Source organism: Cydia amplana, chromosome 21, assembly GCF_948474715.1.
Source record: "Cydia amplana chromosome 21, ilCydAmpl1.1, whole genome shotgun sequence".
In the NCBI taxonomy this organism is placed as follows: Eukaryota; Metazoa; Arthropoda; class Insecta; order Lepidoptera; family Tortricidae; genus Cydia; species Cydia amplana.
Genome location: NC_086089.1, coordinates 12,050,913 through 12,064,533, shown reverse-complemented (window position 1 = coordinate 12,064,533; position 13,621 = coordinate 12,050,913). Strand labels below are relative to the sequence as shown.

The 13,621-nt window shown below is 37.3% G+C and overlaps 2 protein-coding genes across 2 annotated transcripts in view; both read right to left on the bottom strand.

Annotated features, from left to right (window-relative positions):
• The window catches only part of LOC134658238 (uncharacterized), a 33,033-nt gene extending 22,287 nt beyond the window's left edge, over nucleotides 1-10,746 (bottom strand). Inside the window, exon 1 of the mRNA XM_063513850.1 lies at nucleotides 10,595-10,746. Within this exon, the coding sequence (XP_063369920.1) occupies nucleotides 10,595-10,723 (129 nt within the window). The 5' untranslated portion in view covers nucleotides 10,724-10,746. The remainder of the gene's footprint in view (nucleotides 1-10,594) is intronic.
• Nucleotides 4,687-9,659, bottom strand: LOC134657942 (gastrula zinc finger protein XlCGF57.1-like). Its single transcript, XM_063513541.1, has 2 exons — nucleotides 9,596-9,659; nucleotides 4,687-6,176 (listed from the first exon to the last, which is right to left on the bottom strand). The coding sequence occupies exons 1-2, from the start codon at nucleotides 9,630-9,632 to the stop codon at nucleotides 4,687-4,689; spliced, it is 1,527 nt and encodes a 508-aa protein (XP_063369611.1). The 5' UTR covers nucleotides 9,633-9,659.
• Nucleotides 10,747-13,621: the final 2,875 nt, after the last annotated feature.

Genomic DNA, 13,621 nt, shown 5'->3' with positions numbered 1-13,621 from the left:
GTTTTAGTATTTTTGATCATTTTCAAGCTGTGTTTTCAAGGCAGTTTACTGAAATGAAACACTAATCAATTTATAATAATGTATTAAAGCAAAATGTAATTTAATAAAATTGGCTGTGTCATACATATAGGTATGTTGGCTGGTCTGATGGTGATATTTGTATGGGAGAATCAATTTTTATTTCGCCATTACGGTAATGGTTCCATAGTAAGAGTTGTTCAGTTTCAGTTGCAGTATGACCTACATATTAGGCACCACGTAAATCATTGCAGAGCAGCAGAGGACTATAAAATAATCTTTAATAGAAAAAAACCGACTTCTCTAACTACTAGCCTAACCCACTTAACGGTGCTTATACTTTATTTGGTAATATGTATACATTTTATGGTAATCATAGTGGTTGATTTAGTTTAGGTATCATAGTGGTTTTCCGGGTCAAGGTCCGGGTCTGGGCCCGAGTCCGAGTACGGGTCCGAGTCCGGGGCCCAATCCAAGTCAAAATCGAAATTGAAAATCACAAAACGTGTACTATGCGTCGTTGAGGAGTTCTGTTCTGATCATCATCAGCAGTTCCACTTCATCAAATGCCACAGTTTTTAATGTAAATGCTTGATTTTCTGATGAAAATATATAAAATTCTATACGGATGCCTTTAAGATTGGAGGAGTTCCCTCGATTCCTCGTGGATCCCATCATCAGAACTCGAGCTTGACAAAATTGTGGCTTAAAAACTTAACTTGCTTAACAAACATAACGAAGAGGACAAATCGCCAAACGTGAACTATGCGTCGTTGAAGAGTTCTGTTCTGATCATCATCAGCAGTTCCACTTCATCAAATGTCACTTTTTTTATGTATATGCTTGATTTGTTGATGAAAATACAAAAATCTCTATACGCATGCCTTTAAGATTTGAGGAGTCCCCTCGATTCCTCATGGATCCCATCATCAGCACTCGAGCTTGACAAAAATGTAGCTTAAAAACTTAACTTGCTTAACAAACATAACGAAGAGGACAAATCGTCAGACGTGTGCTATGCATCGTTGAAGAGTTCCGTTCTGATCATCATCAGCAGTTCCACTTCATCAAATGTCACTTTTTTGAATGTATATGCTTGATTTGTTGATAAAAATACAAAAATCACTATATGTGTGCCTTTAAGATTTGAGGAGTTCCCTCGATTCCTCATGGATCCCATCATCAGAACTGGGTTTTGACAAAAACGGGACCAATCTGTATGCATATACATACAATCAAAAAAATAATTTTCAAAATCGGTCCAGTAATGACGGAGATATGGAGTAACAAACATAAAAAAAAAAAAAAAAAAAAAAAACATACAACCGAATTGATAACCTCCTCCTTTTAGATTTGGAAGTCGGTTAAAAACCGGCCAAGTGCGAGTCGGACTCGCGCATGGAGGTCCGCACCATCAACCAAAAATAGAGCAAAAAAATCGTGTTTGTTGTATGGGAGCCTCCCTTAGATATTTATTTTATTTTTAGTACTTATATTTGTTGTTATAGCGGCAACAGAGATACATCATTTGTGATCAACTGTCTAGCTATCGCGGTTCATGAGATACAGCCTGGTGACGGACGGACGGACAGCGAAGTCTTAGTAATAGGGTCCCGTTTTTTACCCTTTGGGTACGGAACCCAAAAAAACACCCTGTATTTATACTGTTTTTATTAGTAATGAATGAACTCAAACAACATTTTGGTGGTAACTACTGGGAATAGAAATTCCCACCTTTTACCAGTGGTAACTAATGGGAAAAAATCCCAGTTTTTAACCGACTTCAAAAAATGAGGTTATCAATTCGACCGTATTTTTTTTGTCTGTTGCCTCAGAACTCCGTCATTTCTGAACCGATTTTGCATTATTTTTTTGTTTGAATGTATGTAGTCCCAAGTTGGTCTCGTCTTTGTCAAAACTCAGTTCTGGTTGATGGGATGCGTGAGGATTCTACGAAACTCCTCATATCTTATAGGCATATATATAGCGATTTTAGTATTTTCATCAATAAACAAAGCATTTTTAATTTTTTATCCAAACAGTGCCATTTGATAAAGTGCAACTGTGATGATGATTGATGACCAGAACGGAACTCTTTAACAACGCATATTTCACTTTAGGCGATTTGTCCTCTTCGTTAAGTTTGTTAAGCAAGTAAGTTCTGAAGGAACATTTGTATTAAGATTTAGTTCGGGTTCTTAGAGGTCCAACTCCTCGAATCTTGATAGCTTCAGATCCATACCTTGAACATTGATACGTACCCGAAGTGCAAACATGTTTAGTGACATGACAGTTTGGCCGGACAGGAACACGGATTTAGAGTTAATAAACTGGATCGAGTACATTGACCAAAAAGTGTGTCCACATGAGAAGTCAAACTAGAGCCCTGCATCTCGTTCTAATTAGGGTGACCATAAGACATCTGTATGTGGGATATTAGGATAACATAACATGGAATATATCAGTAGGGTGTGTCATTTTGTAAATAAAGTGAAATTTTAAGTAGTCAGGGTTTTTTTTCATTTGTAGTCGGCCTCTTTCGCACTCACTCATGGCATCTCATGGTATGTTCATAAAGGTAGGCTTCCCTTTTGTCCACTTCAGCTTTTTGAAGTGAAAACTTCTTTAGCGGCACTGGGCACTTTTTGAGGTGAGGAAAAAATGATAAACTCGAGACAGCGTAAGGCGATCACGTGACCGTAAGGGGCGTAAGGCGATCACGTGACCGGAAGCCCCGTAAGGTGGCCACTCATAATTTAAATTGCATTTAAATCAATAAAGAAAAACTCAATGTTATTTGACATTTATGTTGCGGACTCCTTTTCAAGACTCTTTACCTATGTTCAAATAATTTGACGTTGTCATGGCAGTATGTAAATAAACATGTCAATGAAAAAGTGTGATCTTATTTGAGAATGATAATAATATATAATAAATAAATAGAGTACCTCCGCTAAACGTATGTATCGTTTTACCGGGCGTCGGTAACATAGTGAGGTGAGTTTTCATTTCTATCGGCAGTCCCGGAGTGCAACCGTTGTTGCTTGTTTTAAGTGTAAGCGTCATTGAAGATCTGTTTAGCAAATATGACGTTTTTTTAAAGTTGGTGCCTTTTTTCTATTGACGGAAATGTGTCCTACCTATAAAGAATCGATTGCATATATTATATTAATTATATAAACAATTTGACACACCTTTTCCGTAACAAAATATTATGTATAAATGAGAGTCTGTAATATTTAAGGAGTTATGCACTTTGGTTTTAAATTTTGGCAATTTATTCTATAACAAATCTTAAATTAAACATGCCGAAATAAAGACATAATACCTATTAAGTTAAACTTACTTTTACATTACCTACGTTAATAATAAGAATTCTGTGAGACCGATTCACAACGTGCCGACATCATAGTCACCCTAATGAGTTTGACAATGTTGTCTTGTATTTTTATAGTAAAATGTAATAATTGTGGCTTTCTTGTGAAACAATATTCCACAATTAGCAATTATTTCACTCCAACAACCTTTAACACAACATTTCTTCACAATTTTTAATAAATTTCGCATTCACGTGTTTTGAAGAAATGTTATCAAGTTGGGGATACCAATTAATATTTAAAGTTACTACAAATTCTACCATACTAAAATTTAGGTTTTTTTTGCTGTGTATGCGCTTGGTTTAATCAGTTAATAATATTGGCATCATAATTATTTACAAATTACTTAAAAGATATCAGAACTGTAATCGGAATAAAGCACTAAAATTGTATAAGAAGGTAATTAAATTCAGTAGTTTATTGATATAATTTCTACCACAATGGTATCTTTTTAACATTGGCAACATGTGCGAGTGAGACACAGGGCTCGGGTTTTTCTATCTCAAGTGGACCGTTTTCTCTAGTCTGGTACGAACAACTTTCTGTCTCGGTGATAAGGTTCAAATTAGTATGGCAAAAAAAGTGACAACTCGCTCCAGTTTAAAAAATATAACTTCATGGACAGGAACGAGTCTTAAGGGGCCTACTGATTAACAGTCCGCCGGACGGTATCGGCCTGTCAGTTGTTCGGAACTGACAAAATTTTGTTCTAACTAACAGGCCGATACCGTCCGGCGGACTGTTAATCAGTGGGCCCCTTTACAGAATGATGCATCAAATAAGAACTAAAAATTAAAAAAGGAAAAATACAATAAATCTTTAAAAAAAGTAAAACCGACTTCAAAAAGGACAAAATAAAATAATATTCCGTTTTATACGCCTACGACTGTAAAAGTTTCAGTTTCTAGCGCATATAAAACGGGATAAATTTTAATCTGTCCGTTTTGAAGTCGGTTTTACTATTTTTTAAGATTTAATTTTGTGTGTTTTAATTTGATAAAAGTCATTATTACAATTTTATTAATATAAAACAAACGTCACTGAACAGGTCTCCCCTCAGCTTGGTGTCAAGTTACCTCTAGGTATCTTGACGCTGGTTCCGTGGAGACCTGTCCAAGAGATCGCGTCAGTAAGTAAACATAACTACCATTAAACTAAATCTAGATCAGGATAGGAATAACAATTAAATATTCCTCAGCTCGAACAGCTCGCTGTTGGAAGATAAATAACCTATGCCAGTCCGCTGCTACAGTTTGACGATACTTGTAATATAATTGCAAATTCCACATTGTTATAGTTTCGCCGTTGTATGATTCGACTGGTGTATTTTTAAACATGATTTCCATCTGCATTCGTAGTCGCAATCGCTACATTTAAATGGCTTCGCCCCAGTATGTATCATCAGGTGCTGCTGTAAGCTTGATCTCTGACTGAATTTGTAATCACAGTGGCTACACTGAAAAGGCTTCTCGCCAGTATGTGTCCTTTCATGAATTCGTAAGGCTGAACTATTAGTGCACTTGTAGTCGCAATGACTACATGTGTATGGCTTCTCTCTGGTGTGTATTCTTTGGTGAACTAGTAAGTGTTCTTTCCGATTACTCTTGTAGTCGCAGATGCTACATTTAAATGGCTTCGCCCCAGTATGTTTCGTCAGGTGCAGTTGTAATTGTGACTTCTGAATGCATTTGTAATCACAGTGGCTACAATGAAATGGCTTCACCCCCGTATGCATCATCAGGTGTTGTTGTAAGTGTGACTTCTGGCTGCATTTGTAATCACAGTGGCTACACTGAAATGGGGTCGCTCCAGTATGTATCGTCAGGTGTTGTTGTAAGTGTGACTTCTGGCTGCATTTGTAATCACAGTGGCTACATTGAAATGGCTTCGCCCCAGTATGTATCATCAGGTGATTTTGTAAGTTTGATTTCTGACTGCATTTATAATCACAGTGGCTACACTGAAATGGCTTCGCCCCAGTATGTATTATCAGGTGTTTTTGTAAGTGTGACTTCTTATTGCATTTGTAATCACAGTGACTACACTGAAATGGCTTCGCCCCAGTATGTATCATCAGGTGTAGTTGTAAGTTTGCCTTCTGACTGCATTTGTAATCACAGTGGCTACACTGAAAAGGCTTTTCGCCAGTATGTGTCCTTTCATGTCTTCGTAACAAAGAACTAGCACTGCACTTGTAGTTGCAATAACTACATTTGTAAGGTTTTTTTCTAGTAATAATACTCTGGTGCCTACGGTTGTGTGTCTTCTGGTGACGTCGCACTTTTGATTCATCATTGCATTTGAAATTACAGTCGCTACACTTAATAGGATTTCCAGCAATGTGTGTTGTTTGGTGTTTGTGTAAATCACTTTTACGAGAACTTGTATAACTACAGTGACTACACTTAAAATTATTCTCCAAAGTGTGACTCTTTAAATGAGTCTCCAAAATTTTCTTGGAACTTGTTGTATACTCACATTCAGCACACATGAAATTTGTAACACCGTGTTCGCTCTTCTCATGTTCTGTTACAAGCAATCCGGTTTGAAACGTAGAACTACAAAAATCACAAGCAAATGGTTTCTCTCCGGTCAATGAGTGGGTGTGTTGAATGTGTTCTCGTAAAACAGACTTGTTCATGAAATGCTGGCCACAGTGTTCGCAGCGGTATGGTTTGTCTCCACTGTGAACAGTCGCGTCGCCGCGGAGGCGCTCGAGCACCACGGAACAAGCCATCGCGAGCTGTTCCCTGGCGCGGGCGGCGCTGCCCTCCGAACACACTGGAACACATTAACAAAACAATTTATAAATATAATTAATTTAATTTAACAAACATCTCGGCATGGTGTGGGATTATCATCATTTTTATTTTATTTTAACCGAGCTAACAAACAACCATCATCATCATCTTTCGCTTGCCAATATCCCATTCACTTGGGTTCGGCGCAACATGTCTTTTTCCTCCATACTTCTCTGTCATCCGTCATCTGTGCAGTTCATTCACTTGCGCTCGTATCATATCATCTCTCACACAGTCCGTCCACCTTTTCCTCGGTTTTCCTTTACTCTTATTTCCATTTACTTTCATTCGTTTTCCCAAAATGTACAAATGATTTGTTTACTTTTATTTAAATACTTACCTAAAGATACAGAGTATAGTACATGAAGCAGGTACTCACCCGACAGCGGGTCATCCTCGTCGCTCGCCTTGTCTGCGGCCGCCATGTTGAACCGGAGCATGTCATCTAGAGCAACGCACACTATATTAAGCCCTACATACCACACAGTAACCGGGACTGAGAGCAATTTCTTCTTTGCAATGGTTACGTCAAAGGATTATTTTTGTACACTTGTTATCTTAAAGTACGAGGGTGAATCAAAAAGTCCTTAGAAATAGGGTCAAAAACAAACGAATATCATTTTTATTTTTTTTACTTTTCAACATAATTTCCTTCTTGTTCTATACATTTATTATACCGTTTTTCAAGTTTTTTTAATCCATCATAAAAAAACGATTTTTCTTGAGCCTCAAAAAACTCCTCTACGGCACCCATGACCGCGTTGTTGTCGTCAAATTTAGTTCCGCGAATGTGCTCCTTTAGTTTCGGAAACAAGTGGAAATCACTAGGAGCTAAGTCTGGCGAGTAGGGCGGATGATCAAAGATCTCAAAACCAGCTTGGCGGATTGCAGTGAGAGCCATTTGTGATCGATGAGCCGGAGCATTATCATGGTGAAAAAGCACTCCCGCACTCAATTTTCCTCGACGTTTTTCTTTGATTGCTTGACGCACTTTTGGTATCAAATCGGTGTAATATGCACCTGTAATGGTTTTTCCTTTAGACAGATAATCAATAAAAAGGATTCCTTCTGCATCCCAGAAAACTGAGGCCATAACTTTACCCGCTGTCGGAAATACTCTAAATTTCTTTATTGGAGGGGAGGATGGCCGTTTCCAGGACATGCTTTGCTTTTTTGTTTCAGGGTCAAGATGGTGAACCCATGTTTCGTCCATTGTTACGAAACGACGATAAAAAGTGTCCGGATCATGCAAGATTTTCTTTAGATTCCGCTTCGAAACTTCTAAACGCAAGTCTTTGTTAGCCTGCGTTAACATTCGCGGAACCCATCTTGCTGACACTTTTTTAAAACCCAAAACATCGGTTAGTATTGAATGTACGCTACCAAACGAAATCTTTAGAGTCTCTGCTATGTATTTAATTGTTAGTCGCCGGTCGTCCAAAACCATTTTCTAAATTTTTTCAACGGTTTTTGCGTTAACTGAGGTAGATGGCCGGCCGGAGCGGGGGTCGTCTTCGCAGCTAGATCTGCCTCTTTTAAACTCGGCAACCCAGAAAGCGACGGTGGAATAGGGTACAGCACTAGTGCCTACGGTTTGCTGAATATCCAAAAAAAATTCCTTGGTAGTAATTTTTTTCATGCACAAGTACTTTATCACGGCACGTAACTCATTTTTTTCCATAATGGGACGTTTTAGTCGACTTATTTCGCAAAATATTGATTTACCATGTAACGGCGGGAACAATTCGAATGAAACCAACTGTCAAATATTACGTTATAATGACAGTTCAAAATAAAAAAAAAACTTCATTTAAAAACTTTTTATAAACAGCCAGTTCTAAGGACTTTTTGATTCACCCTCGTAATTCATTATATAGTCCGTCAACCAAATCTTGTCAGTAGCAATGTAAAGCAAACTAAAGTAGGGCAACACTCAAAGAGCAGTATTGCGCTAAGAAAAGCAGCAATGTACATCGAACCAACACAGATTTTTTTTTCCGCTGAGCGCGCCCTGTGTACGTCAATTCAAATTGTCACTCGCGGTTTATTGAAAAAAATTGAAACATGGACGGACAATTTAAAAGCGATGTTAAAACAATGTTAATCAAAATGATGAACAAATTTGAAGATATCAAAAACAACTGCTTATATTCTCTTTGTTCCCTATCTATGTCTTCTAAGTTTAAAATCAAAATGCAGATATTAAAATAGATAGTGCATATATTTGTTATTTACAATATAATATGCCACTTGTTAATGTAAATTAGTATACTGTTCTGGATGAATATGACATACCTGTGTAATTTTTTTGATTGGTATATATTGTACAATATACATATTAAAAATAAAACAACTGATATTTGGGTGTTTATTTAATTTAAAGGTAAATAAGATAAGGGTCACTTTTCGACTTGGTTGCGTTGTACACGTACATAAACCGCCATAGGTAAGTATTGTCTGAAAAGATACTACCTACTACGAACGCCTTATATTGGGCAAGATTTAATCCTGCAACAAACATGTATGGATTAGGTAGATATTGCGAAAGAACGGCGATATAATCAAGGCTCTTAATACTGTTTAAAAGGTTTACCTTTGTAAATAGTCACAACTGATTGCTGAAAATATTAGACATGTGGGCCTATGGACGGTTTCCAGGACACAATTTATGGTCTTGTTGGATAGATTTAGGCATACGTTTTAATTTTATTTATGCCTTTTAACCCTAAAACAAAAAAACTGAACATAATCTTAAAAGTTCGAAAGAGTTCTTCCAGTGTGTACTTGTCATAACCTCAATTTTTAGTAATGTTTACCATCAACGAGCATGATTGTACATTGTAGGCCCCTTAGCTTTGCTTATTCTTATTTAATGTATTGGCATTTAATGGTGACAGCAGAAATATCTCTTGAAACAGAAACGATTCAGAATGAAAACCAAATGAAAACAAATAAGGTGACGGCTGTCGTTCACGATCCACATTCCACAGATAAAACACAGATGACACGCATTTTGGAATTATTCGAAACAGTGTTGCTAACCCGCGATTTTTCAAATTTGCCGCCTTTTACTACTGACAAGATTTGGTTGACGGACTTTATTTCACATGTTTTACTGTACTTACAGAATTGATAATATTAAATACTAGCAACCCGCCCCGGGTTCACACGGGTTAGCAAATTATACACCTAAACCTTCCTCAAAAATTACTTCATTGATAGGTGAAAACCGCATGAAAATCCGTTCAGTAGTTCTTGAGTTTATCGCAAACATAAAAACAGACAGATATTGTTTATAAATCATCACATCTTCTAAACCAGTTGTTAAAACGAAGTACCAAGAGTGCCAAGTACCAAGATTACTTGATAATGATTATTATTATTCATTGCAGCACTCACCTGATACAGGCTCACTGGTCCAGTCTTCATCCTGCATTTCTGGATATTCTGCCTCGTCTGCAGATTCTTCCTCTAGACCAAACAAACAGAACACGCTACATCAACTTCCTGTTAAATTTATGCTCAGATATTTTTAAAGAAGCCCAGTAACACTACATGAACATATTTGGCAGGATAATGTGCAGTCAACCCTCGGCAGGAGGGTGTATGGTGCCGCCATCTGGATTGCCAATCAAAGTGTGATTGTAACATAGTTATTAATGGACTTCTTGCATAAGATCACGTGCATCAGATGATCTGACCGAGTGTGAATACGACGAGCTTAGACGAATAGAGGCTTATCTAATGCGTTGGCAGCTTCAGTGGTGCGGTCACATATTGTATAGAGCTCAAACAAAGTTCACTAGTTGTTTGATGGGTGGTGCCCCTACCTTTGATGTTCTCTTCCTGCGTGCACGCCTGCAGCTCTGCCTGGCTGCGCTGCACTTGCAGCTTGAAGTGGCTCGCGTCTCGCAGGCGGCACACACACATAGAGCAGATGCCGCACGAGCCCGAGCCACCCAGTGCCATCTGCATGTTAAATAATCAATCACCCACATTTGCTAGTACGAAATAGTTTGACAACCGGTCTGGCATAGTGGGTAGTGACCCTGCCCATGAAGCCGATGGTCCTGGGTTTGAATCCCAGTATTGGCATTTATTTTTGTGATGAACACTAATATTTCTTCCTGGGTCATGGGTGTTTCCTATGTATATAAGGATGTATTCTATAATATAGGTATGTAATTATGTATATCGTCACCTAGCATGTATAGTACAAGCTTTGCTTAGTTTGGGGCTAGGTTGATCTGTGTAAGATGTCTCCTAATATTATTATTAAAATTAAAGACCATGCTGTCCTAATCTAACACTATTTTCTAACAATAACATCCATCTTTAACTGAACAAAATGTTAAGTTTGTGTACGTTACTCTACACTAACAAGAATGTCGTACTCACATTTATGTCAAAGCACCCTTTGATCATGTCGGCGTATATCTCCGTTATGCCGAGATGTGTGTACGGCGTCGTCAGGTCCTTGTCCGGAGCACGCCGCAGGCAGCAACGACACGCATACATCACTTCCATCACTGCAACTGCTACGCTGAATGTCTGTATAAGATATAAATTTAATTAACAGAAAGTTAAAATTCTAATCATTCTAAGCTAAAGTGATGCAAACCCAAACGAAATGTATCAAAAGTAAATAAAACTAAACAATCGCGCTTTGCTTTCGCTTCGTGTTTGTTTTTAATTTTCATTATCATTTAACAAGTTAACCTCAAATCCTTAAAAACCAAAAGCAGTCACATTTGACAGTTACCACTTTTTTTTTTTTAAATTTATTACGAGCATTGGCAACTTGGCCATCAGCTCAAACATAAAACGAAACAAATTACAATTCCAGCTTATACACAGTACAATGTGATATGAATTTAAAAGTTACATTACATTAGTCTATTTTTAAAGTAATTACAATGCCCAGCTTATACCTAAAATTTAACATTACATTAGACATACATTTTATGGTTATTTCAATCATTGATGAAAAAATTACAGACTGCCAATAGTGTGAATAACAAATTCATAGATTACAGGATATAATTGTTGATATTTCAAAAGGCCCTGTACAGAGTTTGGCAGAACTTGCAAACCTGTATCCATACACATAGCAACAAACAATAGCCTTTGTAAATTAAATGAAGGACAATGGAAAAAAATATGATCAAGATCACATAAATTAAAATTACAATGTGCACAAACAGCAGAATCACTTAGCTCTAATCTGAATAGATGTGCAGCAAAACGACCATGACCAATGCGCAATCTACACATAGTTGTATTAAATCCCCTTTCTACATATTTTCTTTGGTATTCAAACCACGACTTTGTACTAGGTGCCAGGACTATTTCAGCTAGCCATTTCCCTTTGACTTCTTTGGATTTAGACCACGAGTTATTCCACCTTCTAACAGTTACCACTTACCACTACCACAGACTTGACATATTAAACATTATACAGACAAAACAATTTTATGCACAATCTGATTAAACTGTCAGCTTGTGTATTGTGAAAGTAAAAAAAATCCACTAGATTCAATTTACTCAATTGTGATCGATCAAATCAGAAAGCCTTCCGCAAACACTGAAGTTCGCAAATTGCGGGCATCTTTCTCTTGCCGGGAATAGCTAGCGTACTTATCGTAGTATTTTCTTATAGTTAGGGAGGCGAGGTAGCTAAATGGCGTAATTCAACGGCGCCGTCGAGACCTATCAAAATCGAAAGATAAAATAATTTCGAAAAGAAAAGCTCGTATGGCAAAAACCATTTTAGCGGTGGGTTTGGCGTGTACGGTTTTTCAAAAATGTTAAAAAAAACAGTTACTTGGGCATTCTCGAGCGCGTTAGATATTCATACTACGTATGCCCCGAGTGCCTCTGATAACAACGGTATACTAATCTGCCGGTTTGCGTGGTGGGGGTAGGCATATAAAGTAGTCAAAAATGCAAAAAAAAAAATTTACTCGAGCGCGTCAGATTTTCGGAAGGGGTGTTAAGTAGGCCCCAAGGAAGCTTCCTTTAAAAAAACTGACGATTTCGGCGTGACGATAAGTTACGATGAATTTTTGAAAATGCAAAAAAAAAAGTTTTTTTGAAATACTCGAGCGCGTCAGATTTTCATAGGGGAGGTTTATCTCGGTATCCTGAAAGCATATTTTTTTAATCTGACAAAAATGTTGGTGGGTTCTCTTAATCTGACCGGGAGTTTGAGTTTTTATGATGCTTCAAGTCAAAAAGTTTTAACTTTGGACAAAAATGTAAAGAGACCTTTTTTGTGTAAAATAAAATTACCTTTTTTGTTTATTTAAACTTTTTTTTTGTAAAATGTATCGTTCGCGACTTATATGCCGCAACGCGTTCTTAGGAAGACGAAATGGCTCCTCCACACTTCCGGTCATGCGGAAACCGGCAGATTTTGTATTTTTAGTAAGTTTTAGATTATATTCTTCAAAATAAAAAAATAAAAAATCGCGCTCGAGAATGCCGGATTAACGTTTTTTTTTACAAGTTCGCGACCCTATAACTCGGCGGCGTCAAGGACTTATCGTCAGATTAGTTAAATTTAGTCTTTAAACACTAAAATCAACCCCCAATATCTTAATCTGACGCGCTCGAGTATTTCAGACTATCCATTTTTTTTTACTAATCTGATCGTCTATCCTAGGCGCGCGTCACTACATATAGAGCTAAATACTTTACAAGGTTGTTCTATTAGGTCTAAGGTATCTCTCATATCTTAAACTGCCACGCTCGAGTATTGCCGAAAATTCCCCTATTCGCCTCCCTAACTATTAGTACTTAGTGGTACTTATGTACGTATGTAAAAAATGGAATCACTAATAAATCGCTTAATGGGATCGAAAATTACCCCCAACCGCGTTAGCGTCGAAAAACTGGGAAATCGACAATGTGCGCCCAAATCTTCAGATTTGATTTATAACAATATGACCGAGTCAAATAGGATGGACGAGCCAATTTCAATATTGGGTAGGTACACATTATGATGTGTACCTACCCAATATTGAAATTGGCTATTGGTTATTGTATGCAATACAATTAAATCCAATTGCGTGGGAAATCGTCCCGTCTGGACATTACATATATCAAGTATGTGGTATCTGTCAATGTCAAGTATGTATTTTTAGAATTTGAGGTTAGCCGTTAGGTTACTTTGTTTATTTGTTTTGGTTTCGTAAAACAAAAAAAACAACCACGAAACAAAATTACGATCAATTTTGTTTAATTTGATTTTGATATATTCCCTTCAGATGGCTACATCACAGAGTGGTTAGAAGTAGAACTTTCTGTTGATTAAATTGTTATTTCGTAAAGACATTCCCGTTGTGGGAATTTGCCAGATAAAGCGCTGCCTGTCATACTAGTGGGCATTAAGAAGTATTTACAAACAACATAGCAGTTGCAGTG